This window comes from Nipponia nippon, unplaced genomic scaffold (assembly GCF_047370975.1).
Source record: "Nipponia nippon isolate SJK-2023a ecotype South Korea unplaced genomic scaffold, ASM4737097v1 scaffold_4, whole genome shotgun sequence".
Lineage (NCBI taxonomy): Eukaryota > Metazoa > Chordata > Aves > Pelecaniformes > Threskiornithidae > Nipponia > Nipponia nippon.
Genome location: NW_028262358.1, coordinates 12969686 through 12988689, shown reverse-complemented (window position 1 = coordinate 12988689; position 19004 = coordinate 12969686). Strand labels below are relative to the sequence as shown.

The 19004-nt window shown below is 52.6% G+C and overlaps 2 protein-coding genes across 8 annotated transcripts in view; one reads left to right on the top strand and one right to left on the bottom strand.

The window, feature by feature from the left end:
• Nucleotides 1-19004, top strand: part of NINL (ninein like) — a 39158-nt gene that overhangs the window by 5382 nt on the left and 14772 nt on the right. Inside the window, exons 8-20 of one of the 7 annotated variants that reach the window (XM_087777516.1) lie at nucleotides 252-362; nucleotides 992-1081; nucleotides 3279-3375; nucleotides 3855-4015; nucleotides 5094-5419; nucleotides 8621-8728; nucleotides 9436-9505; nucleotides 10683-10934; nucleotides 11993-12205; nucleotides 13041-13157; nucleotides 13252-13492; nucleotides 13984-14194; nucleotides 16304-16441. In XM_087777516.1, the coding sequence (XP_087633642.1) occupies nucleotides 252-362; nucleotides 992-1081; nucleotides 3279-3375; nucleotides 3855-4015; nucleotides 5094-5419; nucleotides 8621-8728; nucleotides 9436-9505; nucleotides 10683-10934; nucleotides 11993-12205; nucleotides 13041-13157; nucleotides 13252-13440 (1734 nt within the window). In that variant the 3' untranslated portion in view covers nucleotides 13441-13492; nucleotides 13984-14194; nucleotides 16304-16441. Of the gene's footprint in view, nucleotides 1-251; nucleotides 363-991; nucleotides 1082-3278; nucleotides 3376-3854; nucleotides 4016-5093; nucleotides 5420-8620; nucleotides 8729-9435; nucleotides 9506-10682; nucleotides 10935-11992; nucleotides 12206-13040; nucleotides 13158-13251; nucleotides 13493-13983; nucleotides 14195-15143; nucleotides 15354-16303; nucleotides 16442-19004 lie in introns of those variants that run through there. The other 6 variants (XM_087777517.1, XM_087777519.1, XM_087777518.1 and 3 more) reach the window with 6 other exon arrangements.
• GINS1 (GINS complex subunit 1) lies at nucleotides 15498-18833 on the bottom strand. The gene is made up of 7 exons (XM_087777522.1): nucleotides 18710-18833; nucleotides 18562-18626; nucleotides 18377-18472; nucleotides 17895-17985; nucleotides 17251-17367; nucleotides 16283-16357; nucleotides 15498-16004 (listed from the first exon to the last, which is right to left on the bottom strand). Exons 1-7 carry the CDS (start codon nucleotides 18782-18784, stop codon nucleotides 15936-15938), a joined length of 588 nt encoding a protein of 195 aa, XP_087633648.1. The 5' UTR covers nucleotides 18785-18833; the 3' UTR covers nucleotides 15498-15935.

The window sequence follows — 19004 nt, the reverse complement described above, 5'->3', positions numbered from 1 at the left end:
GCTGTCTGGCTCTTATTCTGAAAAACCCAGTCCTACGTCTGTCCTTTGGAGAGATGAGCCAAACCCCAGCCCACATGGTGTCTATCAGCAGCATGCTGTCCAAAGCAGGGTCTCCTGTGAGCTGTGCTGTGTTCAGCATGCTGATGTGCCAGTTGTTTTGCAGCTTCATGCTGAAGGCCCGTGGCTGATGAACCTGTCTTGCGATGTGAGGACCCACAACATCAAGAGAATCTTCTCCCTTTTGTCTGCAGGAGAACACACAGCTGCAAAACAAAGTCACGGAGATGGCTGAAAAACTGGCGGCCTCTGAGAAGCTGGTGTTGGAGCTGCAGAAAGAACTCAACTGCGTTGTGAAGGACAAGGTAGCCTTTCTTTCTCTGTTGTGGTTAAATAAGAACTTTTCAGGAACTCGTCAAAAGCTTGACCCTTTTCTATGAAATCTTGTGTGTTTTGGGTCAGTTGTTATGGTCTCCCCCTCTTCGAACTCTCCTGCATGTTAATGACAACCTGGAAAGAAAAAATATTGGCTTTTGATTTAGACCTTTTGAAGTTTGAAAAGAAAGGAGGAGGAAAGTTTGCAATTGTAGAAGATTCTGCAAATCTGCAGTCTTCAAGTGGGAACTTTAGAGTTTGGTTTCCAGAAAAGAAAAGCTTTCTTTTTCACAAGTATTGAAGTAAAGGGTGAGTTTTAGTGTCTTCCACTCCAGTGAGGCACCTGGTAAAAAGGATCTGGGGAAAGACATGAGTCTGTGGTCTTGTTAGCCAGTTTGGTAAAGCTAGCCTGCCTGTGGTTTGGTGTCTCTCACACATGAAGAAAAATGTTTTTCCTCCTCTTTCTGCATCTGACCCATCCCACAGGTGTCAATAGGAACCCTTCCATTGAATCTATGGGTGTAGCACCATTACTCCAGTGATTTAGTAGAGCTTTTGCCTCTCCGTTTGGAGAGGTGATAATTTCCTTGATGAGAAGTGTTTCCCTGTGCTTGTGCAGCTGGGCCAGGTGGAGCCCCACAGCCCAGAGCTCCCGAACCAGAGCGAGTGCTTTGCAGAGATTGTCCTGGAGTACGAGCGGCAGTGCCAGGTACGGGTGGGCAGCTCTCCAGCCACGCTGTCGTGAAAATACAGCTCTCATCAGCACATCTGTTGGCCACTTTGGCCTGGGGGAGAGGAGGGAGTCAGCCCTGATCAGAGTGCAGAGGGGGGATCCTTCTTGCCTTGCTCAGTCCTTTGGCAGGAGGCAGAACACAGCTGTGCTATCAGTAAGGCAGCCTGTCTCCTTGCTCCTGCAGCCCTCCATGGGCTGGTTCCCTTGCTGGGATACTGGCAGGGGGAGTAGGGGTGGGTCGTAAATTCCTCCCTTCCTGCCACCCTGTAGCCACAGGCCATTTTGTTTGGGAACCATGTAGGTCTGTGTGTAAGTACAGAACACATTGGGCTCTGTTGCATTTCTTCTTGAACACAAGGAGAAAGCTGTTCTCCTTCTTTGGAAAACATGTTATCAGCCAAATTCTTCTATGTGTTTTTTTTTTCCTTCCTCCTCCTTGCCCCACTTTAACAACCTCGACAAAACTTGTTGCTGCTGGACTCTGCTAGAGAGTCAAGGTGAGCCTGTCCAGGTACCTGGTGTGTGTGTGTGGTCCAGGCATTGGTGCTGTGTGTGTTGTACGTCCTGCAGGGTGCTGTGCTCCTGCCCAGAGCTTTGGGCTCTCGGGGACATGAGCACAGCCTCCATTGCCCTTCTCTCAATTTTAAGTGACTTTATATATATTGCATGTTGTGAGTTGCTGGGTGCTCTGTTCCGTGGCTTCTGAGTCCTGTGCTTATTGCATTGCCCATTTGCTTCCAAGTGCTATGTATGACTGGGGAATGCCACTGAGTAGAGACGGTGACTTATCAGATCCCCCCATCAGGGGCTGAAATCTGCATTTTCAGCAAAGGCGTTTCACGGATGCAGGAGACAGCCCCTCTTGAAGCTGTAATTAAGGGCAAACATGCTGAAGCACTATCCAGCGCAGCATTGCTCCAGGTGGCACCAGAGGGTTGAAGATACTCAGTACTGCAATTTTTCCTCCCATTGAGCCGCCCCAGAGTTGCCCATGAGAATGCTGATGGATAGAGAGGTTCAGCCTTCAGGCTTCATCTGCCCCTGTAAAGGCACCCACTCGAGTTTATCCTTTACCCTTGTTGAATGCTGTCAGCCCCCCTCCTCCTCCTCTGCTCTCTTATTTAGAATGGGGATTAAACAAACTGGGTTTGCATTTGTCTAGATCTGCTCAATAATATTTATTAATTGGGATCTTTGGAAGTATCCTAGTTCATAGTCTCTTGCAGCCCATCAGTTTCCTGGGTGGCAGCATATGGGATATAATTTGATGTCTGCTCAAAGTGGACAGTACAGAGGGAGGCAGGATGCCTTGTACGCTGTTGCTTCCAGTATGGGATGGAGGGTGTGAAGTGAAACAAGCAGTTGCCCAGCTCCAGACACGCTCATGAACGTGGCTCGTTGCACTGGTGTGGTGGCTTATAGTGTGGTGTTCAGCCATGGGACTCCTTGCTGCAGGCTAATGTTGGCACTGAGATGGGATAAACTCCTGTGCTGGCCTCTGAGGATGTCTCTGTGCTAAGCAGGCAGCAGGACCTGCCTCATGCTCTGCTTCCCATGGGATCAGCACCTTCTCGCCTCACTTTATTCTGTCTGCAACCTAGAAATGTTCCCTTCCAGAGCCCTGTGGGACTTGCTTCACTGTAAATCCTGCTGTTGCTTTGTCTGTGTACAGTAGTGCTTGTTGGCTAGCCCAGTTGCCCACAAGAGCGTCTTGAGGATGTAAACGCAAACCTCTGGGCTGTGTGAGGGATCGTACTGAGATCATGGTGTTTCTTGTGTGTTGGTCAATAGCAATGGTTTTATTTAGGTCAGGAGGGGTCTCAGGAGGTCCAACCCTCCAAGGTGTCTGCAGAAGCCCCTGGTATTGTGTGCTTTTGCATGTGGGGGCAGTTGCTTGTGGCTCTTCGTGCTTTACAGTGTCTAATGACGGTTCTTGAAATAATGGTCTCAGTAATCTGGGCTTGTAGTTCTTCTCTGGCTCTTCCAAAATCTCTCATCTCTGCCTGCTTGAGACAGAAGAAAATCTTTATTCTCTGACTGTGGTGGTGAGGGGGCTCTGCTCTTCGTGCTGCAAGAGACCCTGAGTATAAATGGCTGCTGGGACCTGTGGGTGCTTGGCCCCCCACAGCCCCGGGGAGCTTCATAGCCATATCATGACCAGTCTCTGCTTCAGGTGCTGTGGGACCAGAATGGAGTGCTGCGGAGGGAGCTGGAAAGGCTGCGTCTCCAGCTACAGGAGAGCAGAGCTGAGAGAGGGCTGCCGGCAGGAGGTAAAATGCAGGAGGGTTCGGTGCCTCTCCATCTTCTCAGCAAGAACAAGGTTCCCTCTGGATTGGAGTTTTCATGGGAGTGTGGGGCGGCTTGTTGTGCTTGAGCTGCTGCTGCCAGTTCTGGCACTGGGCAGCCATGGGAGGGAAGAAGGGGGTGATGGTACTGAGGAGGAGGGAGATGGAGGGAAGGAGGCTCTTCCAACTCGAGAGCTGGTGATGGTGACCTGTGGACTAGGCAGCTGGGAGTCAACAGGCAGATTTTCGCTGTTGAGGATGTTGAGGAAACACAATATAATAAAGAGGAAGTAGCCCCAGACTGTGGGTTGGGAGGTTCAGGTTGTGCATTAGGAAAAAACTTCTGGCCCGGAGGGGTGATGCAGCCCTGGGACTTGTTGCCAGATAGATGGGGGATCTCCATCTTTTGGGGTTGTATGGACTTGACTCGATGAAACTGCAGCCATCCTGATCAGGACAGCCAGGCCTGTGCTATCTTGTAGGCCTGTCCTCACAGGGCTCCTCTCTGCCAGTGTGCCACTCTCCCAGCCCTCTGGTTCCCACTTCTGCGTGCACAGAGACGTCACTCTCAATGGAACAGCTCCAAGAGCAGCTGCGGGACTTGAAGGTGCATCTGGAAACCAAGGTGAGGAGGGCGGGGGAAGATGTCCTGACCTCTTGGCACAACTGCTTGCTAAGCACCCTGCTACAGCATGGCTGATGGGGCATCTGCTGCAGAATGGTGGCTGGAGAGTTCAGGCTGGAGAGGAGGGTGGTACCTCGTCTCTCTGCTGGGGTTATTGCATGTGCTTCCCCAGCCCATCGTAGCTGCTAGGAAGGTTTGGAGCCCTCACTGGCTGGGGAAGGCTTTGTGGAATCTCTGTCACCTTGCAAAATGTTTGTGTGGGTCTTGCTTCTTATGGGGAACCAGAGGTCAACTCTACTCAGTGTTGCTGTCGCAGTAAAACCAGTGACAGGACCAAGAGGAGAAGCAGCCAGGTGTCTCCTGAGGGTGTAGGGGGGTATCAGAGCCCTGTCTCCCTGGGATTGCGGCACACTTTTAACCTGCTTGCCCTAAGGTGACATCGTGAGCCCAGCCCTCCCTTTAGACAGCAGTGAGTGCTCATGTGAGAGGCCTCAGTTTCCACCTTTGCTTCTCCTTTTGCTACTGAACTGAGAGGTCAGGGATGCTTGCTGGGTTTCCGTTGCAGCACTGCAAGAGTAAATCCTAAACTGCCACACAGGTGATGAACAGTTCAAGGAGCACAAAGCTGCTTGCAGATCTTCTGCCTGCTTCACAGTCCTGCCTTTGTGCTCATCAAATCCTGGAGTTTCTAGCGTTTACAGGGGAGCCGTGGGGAGCAGCAGCTACTCACCACCACATCTTGGACAAGGGACCACTCTGTGGGGTGGAGGAAGGATATGAGGAGCAGTGGCGGATGATGCCCTGGCCTCTCCCTTCTCTCTCTAGGGTCCCTTGCAAACAAGTAGAAAGGGGAGACCTGTGCTGCTTGCTGAGAAGAGCTGGGACTCACTGATATCTGCTTGTTAGGGGCTGCTGTGTGAGACGACTAATTGCCCTAAGTTCAGTAGGGACCAGAACTGCCTGAAGAGTGTACCCTGTTGAGAGGGACCAATAGATCTATCTGAGTCAGAGCTATTGGAGGAGAGGGGAGTTCTTGGGAGCATGGTGCTAATACCCAAATCCTGTCTCCTCCCAACAGATAAATTATTACGAGGAGGAAATCAAGTTAATGAGGAAAAACATTGAGAGATCGAGGAAGGACAGTGAGGAAAGCTTCAAGGCTGAGATGTGCAAGATGGAAGACCAGAAAAGAGACCTGGAAGAAACAGTTGCAAAGTACTGGGCTGTAATTGATAGCCTGAAAGAGCAAAAATGTGTGCAGCATCTGGAGCTGGAGGAGAGGTTTGAGATGGAGCAGGCCAGGGTGGGACAGCAGCACACCGAAGACATTTACCATCCAGGGCAGCAGCTGGACCAGGAGGGAGAAGAGCTGAGGATGCAGCGCAGGAACAGAGAGAGCCTAAGGTCTGGCACCATTCTCTTTCTGGGGCTAAGCGGGGGACTAGGGGTGCATCCCCTGCTTGTACCAGAGTAGGTTGGGGTGATTTCTCACGGGGCTGGAGAGCTGCTTTAATTTGGAAGAAAATCTGGGCAGTATTACAGGGCTGCAGCTGTTAGAAGTGAGATGTCTAAACTCCCCTTACATGAGTGCTTTTATTTCAAGACTTTGCGTTTCCCTGCATGTTCTACAAGCTTGTGTCAGAGGCAGTGCCCAGCAAAGACTGTATCTCAAAACAGTGAGAGAAATAAGGGAGCTTTCGTCAGTGTTTTCTTATTATCTCTCTTTTTCTTAGTCCTTCAGCAAAACTGCGTCTACTTGCTAGATCATCACAACCTGCGGTCTTAAAAGCAGCAAAAAATGGCTTAAATTTCTCTGTATAGCCAAAACAGACTGGCCTGTGGGAGAGTAAGGTTGTCACTAAATGGCTGTTCATCCTCCCTTCCTGTGCTTGTGGTGCCAGTTCTGCAACTTCCCCAGGGGCCAGAATGGCCTTGCAGAGGAGACGGGAGAGGAATTGGACAGGAAACTGTTGCCTGTCCATGCCTGCCCCCTCCTGCTTCCCAGCACACCCCACCACTGCCCCCAGGCTTTCCTTCTGCCCCTTCCCTGCTGTGCCTCCCTTTGCTGCCACTTGTCAGGAGCAGAGTCCCGTTTGGCAATACGCAAGCGGAGCATTTTGCTAGGTCATTATCGCTGTTTTGGGGCTGAGGAGCTGAGATACAGGGTCGGTGTGGGAGAAAGGAGGTGACTTGGCTGAAGTCTGTAGCAAACCAGGGGCACAAACCCAAATAACAGGAATACAAGGCATTTGAGCTGTGTTACCGCCATCTCTGGTGAATGGTAGAGGGACTGGCTGTAGTGGGGAGCTTTCAGAGTTGTTGGAAAATATCTGATGGATGAGTCTTTGAGAAGTGCAAAATGGTGTGGGAACTTTCTGCAATGTTTAAGTAATTGCATTAACTTTGCAACCTAAAGAAAACTTTGCATTGCCTCTCCAGCAAAAGTATGTTCTGAGGCTGGCTGAGCTTTTCAAGCTGTGTTACCAAATCCAGGTCAGCAAGATGGTTTTTATCTTTAAGAAAGATGCAGAATCAAGAGCTGTCAGGGAGTGAATCCCAGCGTGAGGAGAGCTGTAAGGCTTTGTTGCAGCAACATGGGTGTGAGAGGAGGTGATTTCCCAATGATAAAGGCTCCAAGGGGAGACCTTCAAGAGCAGTGTGCCCAGGAGAGGCAGCAGTGGAAGTGGAAGGAAAAGGACATGGTCTCTCTGTGGAAGAGGCAGCTGAAGTTGGAAGAGAAGGTTAATGAGGAACAAGTCAAGATGTGTGAGATACTGACTGTTGGGAAGAAAAAGAGAAAAAAAGCACCAGGATGAAATGGGAATAATGCTGAGATCATGGGGCTGAGGGCTCTGGTGTTGGAAGGGATAGGGTGTCTGGAGAGCTGCCCTCTGGGGGGAAAGGAGCAGGTCCCCAAGACTCAGGTGAGCAGGTAGACCAAAATCTCCTGTTGCAACCTCAGCACCGAAGGAACAGAGAAGAAACGAAAAATTGTGTGATGGATGGACCAGTGCAGACGTCTGTGGCAGCGAATGGCCTGCTCAATCTAGAAGCTGGAGCCAAAGCTGAAAGCATTTGTCAAGGAGAAATGAAACCTTAATGGACAAGGGGATGTGCCTGGGAAGGAGGCAGAGAGAGTAAAGTTATATGGTTTGCCTTCACACAGCAGACACAGCAGCATGTCAGGACATAGACAGACTTGATCTGGAGAGCAAGAAGAGGGGAAAAAAAAGCCCTGGAAGAGGGTGGCACAGCAGCATAGGAGGAAACGTGACATTCAGGCTGTTCAAAATGGAGCTGTGGAGGGAAAGGAACAGGGTGAAACTGGAGCTGATGCAGCTTAAAAATGTCGTGCACTGGCTTGAAAATGAACCCAGAGCTCAAGAGGGTGGCAGGTTTGAGCACAAAGGCAGTTTGCAGAACTAACACAGTGCTGCTGCTGCAAAAAAAAGCAGATGCTTTGTGAAACACAAGGCTGCTTAAGAACATGATGGTCCAGGACACTCTAACAGCAGCTACGTTCTCTCTTGACATTCTAAGAGCTATGTTCTTTCTTGACACTCTATAACAGCAGCTATGTTCTGTCTTGCTGTTCCCCGCATGTCTTTTACTAACTGTGGGAGTGTGGTCAGAGACCTGGGATGTGCTCACGTGGCTGTGGCTGACCACGCACTCATCTCCTCTGCTTTGTACAGCTGTACGTGGGTGTTGGAGATGCCACAGGAAGCACAGCATGTGAATCCTGATGTAAAACTGACTCAGAAAGCTGCTGCTGTGAGGAGCATCCTGCCAAGCAGGGGGAGCAAACGCCACGCAGCCCATGCGTTAGTCCTCTTGCTTGCTTGCTTGCTTGGAGAAGAGAGGAAGAACTTCCCCCCTCAGCTACTCTGCCTCCCACATGCAGTGCCATAAACTGCAATGCTGTCCTCCCTGGCAGGATGGACAGTCCATTCTCCTGCACCCTTCCCTGAGGAATTTGGGTCCTGTGTGGACCTGGGGTTTAGCAGTAGCTATTGGATAGGACTGTCTGTTTAACACAGGACTGAGCTTCCTTCCCACAAGTGCTAGTATTCACGGCCTCATGGGAGACTGGGAGTACCAGTAAGAGTGGAAGGATAATGAGGCAGAGAGGCAGCCTTGCATTTGGGGTCATAGCTGTTGTGTCACTGTAAAATCACAGAGGCCTCACAAGGAAGCTGACTTCTCCAGACGTGGCTCTACTGCAGTTGAGGGATTGGGCTCACCACATGGTTATCCTTTAATGAAGTCCCAGTGTGTCTTGATAAGCCAAATCACTTTGTTTCCACTCCTTGGCAGGCCTGGAAAATAATTTCAGCCAGCTGGAAGCCACACAAATTCAGGGTCTGATGCTATTTGTCCTTATTCCCCTTTATTTCCCTTCCCTTGAAGACCTACTCCTTCTCTATCAATGTCTCTTGATTGTCCCCACGTTTTGTGTGAGTTATTGGATGGTTGTTTCTCAGATTTCTTTAGTTCTTGCTGTCCTTGCAAACCAAATGGGAATAGAGCAGGGAGCCAGCGTAGGATGCCAAGAGCAAACTGGGCTTTTGCATGGTTTTCTCACTCTGCTGTCTCTCCCTGCAGAGGAGAGCTGTGCCGGCTGCTGGAGGAGAACAGCTTGCTGAAAAGTCAACTTGGGAGACTCCAGCAAGAGCTGAGGCTAGCAAAGGAGAAGGGCAGTGAACACGATGAGTAAGATAGGAGCCAACTGTGGGACGCTGGCAAATGGGTGGATAGCTAATGCTTGTAAAAGGAACAGCTACTCAGGTGCATTTACCAGATTTCAGCTGGCTCAACCTGCCTTTTGTTTTCTCATTTCTGAGCAAGCCAGCACTCTCACACCCTTCGCTCCACGCAAAACCCACCAGTGCTGGGATGGGCTTGCCCAGCCAAAGGCTTGGGCAGGCCAGAGCACGGGGTCTGGAGCCGGGTTTGGGGAAGGCTGTGGGGATGGGTGTGCTGAGGGAGGAAAGGATGGGCTTCTTTGCTACACAAACCTTTTGGCCTGCTGCTGCCTGAGGAAGCTTGTGACAGGTGCTGGGGTCACCCACTGAGCCGTAAATCCAAGGAGAGCCAGGTTTCTGGTGCAGATGGTCCCAAGAGTCTGCTAAGCTGGCTCTCCCACTGTTCTTTATCCCCTGATTTTTAGGTCTCTGACAATGTTGCAGGACTTTGGATGTCCCTAGCTGTCTGCCCTGGGCTGGGCTGAGTCACCTGTTGGGACAGAGACACCTGACCCACTGCTGAATCAATTCAGGACCATATCTGTTTTGGCCTGGCTTTGCTTCCTGTTGCAGGCCAAAACCAGATGTGTGGCTCCCTGAAACAGGGCCCTTCTCTGGGGGGCTGTGGTTTGCTGCTCCCTGGCCTGAAGCTGATCGTATCCCTCTCCCCAACAGGAAACGCGTGAGCAAGTTGGGCAGAGAGAAGGTGGAGGAGCTGGCTGAAATGGCAGAGTTAACAGTGTCGGTAAGAAGCCATTAATGTTAACTGACAGGCTCTTGGCTGAAGGATTTAGGAGGACAAAACCTGCCTGTGCTTATAGAGGAGAACAGGAATGTTTGTTTCAAACATTCAAACCCAGTCTTGCTTTGAAGAACCAGCTTCATTTTATAGCTTGTCAAGTAGGGAAAATTTGTGTGACAAAAGCCAGTGAAGGTCGTACAGAAGGGAAGGTGTTACTACAAAATCTCGAATGAGGTTGACTTTAGCTACTTGCACTCTTCCTCCCAGAGGTTCTTCTCACACCCAGTCTCAAACCCACATGCTCACGAGCCCTGGGATATGTATGCACACAAGGTTTGGCCAGGATTGCTTGTGTGCAACATGCACACGGGTTGCGGGCTTTTAGTTCCTCACCCTGTTCCTGGGATTCCTCGTGACTGGGAACCACAACCTGTTTTTTGGACATGTCTTTTGTACTCTTCAGGGCCATCAGCCGCAGCAGGGTGGCCTTTGCTGGCCCTTGCTGGCTTCAGGTTCCATTAACCTTCAGCCACAAAGCTCGTTGTCTGCTTTTCCTCCTTCGGAGTAAAACTCTGTTGGTTGCCCACTTTTCTGGGAGGCTAGCAGAGAAATGGGATGTGAGGTGTGTTGCCACCCTGCTGTTAGATGCAGGCTGACACATGTTATCTGTGCTGTGGTCTGGTCAGAGCACGGGCCAGAAACTGCACCTTGCTCAGCATTACTGCTGGGGACGGTGTCCTAGGAGCAACATCTGGGGAATGGTTCCCTTTAGGGTCGATGCAGGCTGCTCTTGTAGCCCTTACTCTGCTCTTTCCTCTCGTACTTTCACATGTGCACATGGACACGTTTCCATTCATACTGTATTCTTAGCAATCTTAATATTTCTGTTACACATCTGTACAGTCACCCCCCGCCACTTCCCCTAGTGACCTCTTCCAGGGCTATCACCTGTGCGGGTTTTCTTACCTGGGAATGCTGTGCTTGAACTCGGCTGCTGGGCTTTGGTCAGGCTGGGAAATGAGGGCGCTTATCCTGAGTGCCCACAAGGCCCTGCAGCAGCAGCGGTGTTCCTGGGTGAGAGCCCAGTGGGGACAGCGTGGGACAGGTTAAGTCTCTATTGCCTCTCTTCCCACCCCAAGCCTCTGTGCATGAATTGTTGTTTTTTCTCAACCTTTTCCAGAGTGAGAAGAGCAAGGGGGAGGTCTCCCACCTGAATGTCAAGATGCGTCAGCTGGGCCTTGAACTCACTAAGCACAAGGCTGGCCATGGTGCTGGCCCTGGCACTGTCCAGCTGTGGAGCCAGAGGCTTGTGGAGGCTGAGTGGCTACAAGGAGCAGATACGGCCGCAAGGCTGGAACACCACCAGCAGCATGCAGCATGTCGGATGGAGACGGAGCTGCTGCGACAGCAGCTCAAGGCCTCGCAGGAGAAGGTGGGTGTCATTCAGTTGGTGGCAGGCTGCTGAATGGTCCCTGTGATGTTGGTATTGCCCTGCTCGGGGCTGTATTGGACACCTTCCCCAGGCAGAAAAGACTGTCCTATTTCTCTTTATGGGGGACAAAGGACTCGCCCTCCCCCTCAGGTATGTCTGAAGCCAGTTCAGGTGCAGCTTGGGACAGATCCTTGCTTACAGCTGCCCCTGCGGTGTCCCCTCTGTCCTTGTCCTGTGCAGGCTGGCTGGGCAGAGGAGATGGAGGCTGAGTGGAGGTGGCTCACACAGGAGTGCTAGGAGCTGTGGTTCCCCATGGCTCAGCTGACAACGGAGCTAGAAGAGTGGCAGGATCGGGTAGGGGCTGGGCAGGGATGACAGGGGCTAGGCAGGCCATGTCTGAGGGGAGGGCAATGAGGTGATCAGAGCAGGGGAACAAAGACCACTAGGACAGAGGAAAGCCGATGTGAGAAACCAAATGTGTTAATATCCCTCTCCTGCTTTCCACCCTGGGGACAGGCTCAGGGACTGGCTTTCCAGAGTTACAGCTTGCTCATACCAGCCACCCCTAGGTAGACCTAGGGCAAAGCTGGACCAGACCTGCTTCCCAGTACAAGGTTTGCCCTTCGTTGGTGGCAGGAAGCAGAGGACATGTGCAGGCAGGGACTGAAGCCAGGCTTGCCTGGGATGTATCTAAGAACAAACCCAGGTGCACAACCCTCTCTGCCTCCTGCCATTGCAGCCCTTGGTGCTAGAACTCCCTCCCAGAGATTCCCTCCAGCAACTCCTGCTCCTTGCTGCTCAGCAAGGGGAGCATCTCTCAGCAAGGGGTCCCTCTTTCTCCCCCTGCAGCTCTCGGTGCTCTCCATCCCTGGCTTTGTAAGCTGTCCAGCAAGCACCCCTCCCATGGTCGAGCTGCTCTGCTGTGGCCTTGCTGGTGTGAGAGCTGAGGCAGCGGCTGAGGGTGCTTCCTAACCTCTCCGCTCACCCGCAGCACACCCTGGGCCTGTCCCATTGCTGGCACAAAGCTGTAACCAGCTATCGGCCTTTCGGTGTTACAGCTCTTAGAAGCCAAAGCCAGCCTGAGCCTGACCCAGACTCAGCATGCTTTGCAGTTGCAGCAGGCCAAGGCCCAGATGAACAACATGGTGCCAAGGAAACAGTTGGAGCAGCTGCAAACCAGCCTGAGAGAGGAAGAGTGCAAGGCTCAGCAGCTCCAGGAAAACCTCCACCGGCAGGCTGAGCAGGCATGCAGGCAGCTGGTCAGGACCCAGGTAAGCAGGGAATTGCGGGAACTCAGTCAAGGGTGCCAGGGAGGGAGCACTGCCAGCCTGGAAAGCAGCTGTGGTTGAAGCCACCAGAGGTTTGGGTAGAAGATGCTATTTATCAAGACCCCATGTGGAAAATGCACTCGATCTTCAAATTCAGCTGCAATTTTCATTCCTCATGAACCCAGCCACCGCCCTGCACTCAAACAAGAGCGCTCCCCACTCTAATCCACCTACCCCAGACCAGATGCCTTGTGCCTAGAGGAGGAGGAGTTAACCAGGAAGACACTCTATGTTGGCTCAGGCTGGGGAAAGAAAGCTTGGGCCCTCTACGTGGAGATGTAGCCTGCACAGAGCGGGGTGTTTTTATCTCTAGAGCACTGGGCAACAAGATACTGGGTTTTTGTGAGTTTGTCCTTTGTTTCAGGACACTGTGAATCAATTGAACTAACCTGGGCAAAGATGGAGCAAAATATAACCTAAGGAATTAAAATGAGCAGACACAAAAACTGCGTCCAAGGAAACTATGTCTCTCCCTGGGCTTTTCTGGACATGGCTGAGAGAGAGGAGGCCATTGGCTTGTTTTTATAGAAAACATTGCTGGGAAATCTGTGCCTTGTCTTAAAACTGGTTGGTGCTAACCTAGGGAAGGTTGTACTGCTCTAGACACTTGTCCCACTGCTTTTTGCATCCTGCACCACCTCCACTGATCCCCCCACACTCTCCTTCAGGGAGTGTGAAGGTCTGTGAGCGGCGCCCTGGGGAAATGCATGGTCCAGGATTGCCAGGGGCCAGGTGAGTGCTGGGACAACCCGACATTAGGCTTTGTTGCCTGCTGCAGGAGGAACATGAGCGTTTGCTGCAGGCAGCTGCGGAGCAGGCAGAGGGGTTGGAGCACAATCTGAGGAGTGCCGAAGCTGTGCTGGCAGAGAGGGCGGCTCAGCTCAAAGACGCCCAGGTGAGTGCAAGGGCGGGTTAGTGCTGCATGTCCTTGCCTGGCTGGGACCTCTGCGTGGGGATGCTGAACCTTAAACCTCCTGTCCCTGCTGTAGGCCCAAATCTCCAGGAACAAACTGCTGATCGAAGACCTCCGTGAGGAGAACAGGGGGTTTGCAATGGCCCTGCAGGCAGCTGAGCTGAAGCAGAAAAGCACTGAGGAGAAGAACCAGCTGTTGGAGGAGCAAACCTCAGCTCTGAAGGAACTAATTGGAAAAATCACGCCAGCATCACTGAGTGGGTGATGTGGCACCTGCTGCGGCAGCCCTGCCCCTGGTCCTGGCCGGCGTTTGTCAGGTGCGGAAGGGGAGGTGTGGCTGGGTTGGGAAATCGGCTTTGTCCTCCCTTGTCTTGCCGGGATTTTCCTAGGTAGAAAGTAGAAAATGGAGAAACCAGACAGCGTCCTTTAAGGAAATTGGTCCTGTGGATAGCTGAGTTTTCCTACTCAAAGCACCAGCTTTGGTGCCTTTCTCAGTGGCAGTGTGCTGTTGTAAGTCAGGTCTGTCTCAGGGCAGCCATCCCACAGGAGCTGCCTCTACTCTGGCAGTGCGTTTGGTGGTGCTGCGGATGCTCCCCCTCTGTGGAAGTTTGCTGGTGGGGCCATGCTGTTACGGCTGGAAAGCCAGGGCAGGAGGGCTTGCAGGTTCCTGCATCTGGCTCACTCTGAGCAGGAAAGCTGTGTTGTGGCATTAAAATGTTTGCAATATTACAGCACGTCCTGCCATCCTCTGTCTGCTCTGTATTTCAGTAGCCTTCCCCAACTGTTGCTGAACTTTTATTCCCTACAGCTCCTCTTGGGCTCTAGGAGACTCTGGCCCTCCTAAAGCCTGAGCCTAGGATCCAAGCCAACGTATTGCCGGATTGTTGCCTCTGTGGTGAGCAGGACAGAGGGGCTGAGTGAAGGGCCTTCTTGCAATTTGAGCCTCCAAGGCTTGGGGCAGGGTTGGTGACCCTACTCAGAGTAGCACTGCACTTCTTCAAAGGAGACCAGGAGACATGGTAAGTGAACTGTGTCATCTTGCCTTCCTCATTGCCCTTCACACACTGGCAGTGAGTACTGCTCTTGCCAAAATAAGTTGTCTAAAAGGCCACGAAGCCAAGCATTCACATCAGCAAATACCAAATTTATTATCTGCCCAGGGTGTTACCCTGTGCATGGAGGATGCATTGTTGTCACAGTGCCCTGCCTTGCTCTGTACAGAGCAGAGGGTATTTACATGGGGGCTGTGGTTGCCACTAGGCTCCTAGGATTTTGGGGGCTGTGGAGACTACTGTACCAGAGAGACTAGATCAGGGTAACAAAGCAGAGGCTGGACAAAGTCAATACAAAGAAGAGGGCTTAAAAATAGCTCAAGCTGTTGTTCAAGAACAAAATGGGATAAATTGGCTGTGAACTAAAACTCAGCCACTGCCTTTAAATCCCAGCCTGCCAGGGCAGAGGGGTTCCCTGGCCCTGGACAGTGCCAGGTGATGGCTGGAGGCTGTGACTGAGGCGGCCTCCTTGGTCTAGGTGTGCTTTTTCTGCCCTGGTGGACAACAGCTGAGTCCCCTTTCTTTGCCTTGGGGGCAGCCCTGATTACAAGGGCCATGAGGGAAGCTGGGCTGCTGTAGGGAGGGAAGCCCCACAGAGGGTGTGGGCTAGCTCAGGGAGGTTCTTTGGCTGGGGCTGGGAGAGCAATGCAGTAACACCCCGGGCATTTATCCCATTCCTGTATTCTTCCCTAAGTATTTGCTTTTTGGCTCCTGTCAGAGATGGGGGCTAGCCAAACCTCTAGTGTTACCTAGGGCTTATGTTTTTGGAAGCGTTCTCTCTCAGCCACTACTCAGGAGTGAGCAGCTCCATTAGGAAAACCAGACAGGGAGAGCAGCTCTTCAGCCTTGCTCTAGTTTTACGCTAACTGGAATCCTTAAAACCCTCTGCTCCCTTTCCCACCCCTACTCCAAATAGTCCCTAGGCACTGCCAGACCAGTGCTCTGGGGAAGGAGACTCTTCATAGAGGGACAGTGGCACAGCCCAAGCATGCTGGGAGAAACCTTGGCCAGGCCCATGACCCAGACTGCAGTGCTCATTCACTCAGCACCTTAAGAAACAACATTTATAGGACTCTGCTGGGAGACAAGGCTTCATGTCTAATCCTAGAAAGAAGCTCATGCGGCCTTATCTGACACTTGGAGGAGCAGCTCCACTGAGACACCTAAATAACCAGTTCAGCATCACCCTGCAGGGTCAAGATGGGTTGGGCCAGAGAGCCAGGTCAGAGTGTTTAAGAAACACAACGTTAACTCTTGAAAAACACTAAACTGAAGGGTGAAGCAGTTCTTTATTTTGCAACCATGGAGCTCTCCGGGCTTCTGGAGCCCAGCCGATTGGCCTCTCACTCCCACATGCACAGTGTGAACAAAGAACTGCTCCAAACAAAAATGCATTCACAAAACCTGCTTGTAGCTGTGGGGCTTGGATAACACCCCCTTCCCACCCCCCCACCCCCCACTCTGCTGGATTCCCAGGATCGCTACATTACCAGCATGCACCCTTTGGTCATGAAGAACTGGCCAACGCGGTTTGCATACTTTATAAACTGAGGGCTGATCTTCATGTCAGGTATCAAAGGCCGTTAAGAGGAGTGGCAGGGTGTCCACTGCAGAAATGCTGAGGTGTCTGAAGTCCTGCACACACCAGAGTTCAGTCCCCGTTGTGGGCAGGCCACCAAGCAAGGGTTGTCCCTCCTGTCCTGCATGCTTATGACAGAATGTGCTCGAGGACTCCTTGTCTGATTAACTGCTCGCATTTCCAGCGGGGTAAAAAGTGCTGCACAGAAACACAGACAAACTTTCCTTGAATCCCAGGCAGACTGGATTTGTTGCTGCACACAACCAGCTCTGTTTGTTGTGCTCTGTGCCCACTGCATTGTAGTACCAGATCAGGCAGAGCTGGACCGCAGTCCTGGGCCATGCAGACAGCTTGCAGCACATGCAAGGAGCCGTGTGTGCAGGAACTGTGACACACTGCGAAGCTGGGATAAGCAGGGGGATGTCATGGGAGTGAAAGGGAAGGAAGAGAACAGACCACACTCTCGTCACGGGTACCTGGCTATTCTTCTTCAACAGGACGGTGGTACCATCATCAATCTCAAATTCTCCATAGTCTCTTAAACACCGCACCTGCAAAGTGGAAACGCAACTCAGATCATCAGATCTCCCATAGAAAACACTAGACATCACTGCTGACAACACATGCCCCAGAACTGAAAGTATGGACACATTCCTAGCCGCCTGCTGGAGCCTCAATATGGAGCAGACCTGGAAATGCAGAACTGGACTGATCCCACGGTCTCTGGACTCTGCCTGATGACTCTACTCTTCCTGCCTCTGCCTGGAGCAAGAAGCACCAGCGAACAGACCAGCCCAGCCCTCTACAGACTAGAGGAAGAGCAGCACAAGAGACAGGGTCTGGGGAACGGCAGCAGCATTTCCAGGAGAACCTCCCCACACACATACCAGAAAATGCCAATCTGTTAACAGTGAAACTGTCTTAAGGAGCAGGTTGATTGTCATTACATGTTCTTTTGAAGAGAACATCAGAGCACTTCAGCTACTGACTCTGATTTCTCACATGCTCTTGCTTTGTCATATCAATTGTGTAAAATGATTTATAGTTTCATCTATCAGAGTCCATTTAAAATAACAACAAAGAAAACTAGTTAACAATCCTTACATGGGAACAAGGTTTCTAGTTGATCTGAGAGTTGGTTAAGTTTCTGCAAAATGCTGCAAAAACTTCTCACTGGGATTCAGACCACTCACCCCACCACACCAATTCCCTGTGGACTAGAAATGCCGTCTTTCCACATACTTTGAGCACTCAGTTAGAAGAGGGAGTAAAACGCTGACAGGCAGAGTGTAAATGGTAAAATGTAGATGCTTGTGGAAGCTTTGGTGGTCTCAAAGGCTTTGCTCAATGACCTTCTGACTTGGGATGGGGGTGAAATTCTCTAAAAAAAGATGGTTGGGCAAAATGTTTGTTCACAGACAGAAACCACCAATCTTGCACTTACCTCGATGTAGAGGCTTTTAGGAGGTTTTATGTCCTGTGTAAGGTCCAGCCCCTCCTCTCCACCTACTGACCTCATGTAGGTAGCCAGAGACTTTTTGTACCGATTGAACCACTCCACCTGCGGACATTAACAGCAATCCCTCAGCAAAGCCAAACAGCTCATGCTGAAAGATAAGTCCCTGATGAGTGAGATCTAGTTTATTTGTGCTGTCAGACCACTGTTCCCAAGCGCATTCACACCAGCCAAAGGTGAACACAAGCTGTTCTAAAGGGAAAAACTGCCCCAGCGGCAGAGCAATCTGGAGTCAGGGTAGGACACGTGCTGCGAACGTTAGCAGCTCTGTGCATTGGTCCAGAGGTGGCATTTGAGAGCAGCATGTGAAGACTTCGATCTGCTGGCTGCGAGTCTGATCTAGTGAAGACCACCTGATCCTTAAAAGTGCCAAGCATCACCTGCACTCAGTATCCATTTGAGATTGTACGCATAGACAATGAATAAACAAACCGGTATTTGCAGAAAGGCACATAAGGGTCAGTTTATAGCGGGGGAAGAGAAGTCTACCCTATTTTGACTCTACTAAATAGATAATCGATCAGGAGGAATAAGGGGAAGGAGGGGAAGAGTTTAAGGCGAGGCTGACTCACTTCCTCAGCTGACATGTGAAACTGGATGGTGTTTGGCAGGACACTGCCATACTCCCACCGTAGCGCTCTGATCCGCAGCAACCGGTCGTACCTGGGGGAAGAAACAAGGGGCGAAACCAGCATCTTTGCTGAGGTGAGTGCTGGCAATATCCCCCGGCAACACCGGTGCCCCAGGCTGCCCTCAAAGCAGAAGGCAAAAACTTGGGTCATGCCACCCACTTTCCTTTAAAGGATGTGGTTTTTGGCCTATCCAGCCATTAAAACTTGTCAAGAGCAGGAGGGAGCCGGGCCGCCCCTTTGTGCTGGCGGCTGGCGGCACCGGCACTGCGCACAGAGGCAGCTGCCCTGCTCCTGCGCCTCGGGAGTCCCAGCGCCTGGGGACCCTGTCCCTTGGGGGCTGCGCCCCTGTGCCGGCGGGATGAACCGGCGCTCGCTGCCCCCGCCGGGCCGCGGCAGCGCCCCGCCTCCCCCGCCGCACTCACAGGTAGGCCAGGACGCAGCGCTGGTTGCGGAGCAGGCAGCAGTGCCGAAAGCGGATGAGGAAAATCAGGTCCGTCCGTCCCGACTTCGCTTCGGACCTGGCGGAGGAGGAGCCGCGTTACAGAGCTGCGGGGCGGCTGGGGGCCACCGCGGGACGCGGCGCCCGGGGACCGGGCGCGGCACTCACACGTCCGCCTGGTTCCGCTCGTACAGCGCCCGCATCTCCTCCAGAGCCTGCCGCAGCCCCTCCGCCTGCAACACGGGACACGGTCAGCGAGAGCGGGCCGCCGCCGGGCCCCGTCCCGCCGCCCGCGGCCCCGGCCGGCCCCGCTCACACGGAAGGGCGGTAGGTGCCCGCCGCCGGCGCGGTGCAGCTCCCGCACCAGCCCCGCCGCCCGCTCCCCCGCCATGCCGCCGCCCCGCGCGCGCGGGAAACGCGGCCGCTCCGCAGCCAATGGCGGCCGGGGGCGGGGCCCCGCGACGCACGGGGGCGGGGCCGCGGCCGCCGGCGGGGCCCCACCCGCCGCCATTACGTGCATCGAGTTGCGCCGCGTCTCGGCGCCGCGGCTGCGGCAGCCGGTGCGGGGGGGTCTCCCGCAGCTGAGGGCTGCGGGCCCGGGCGGCGGAGCC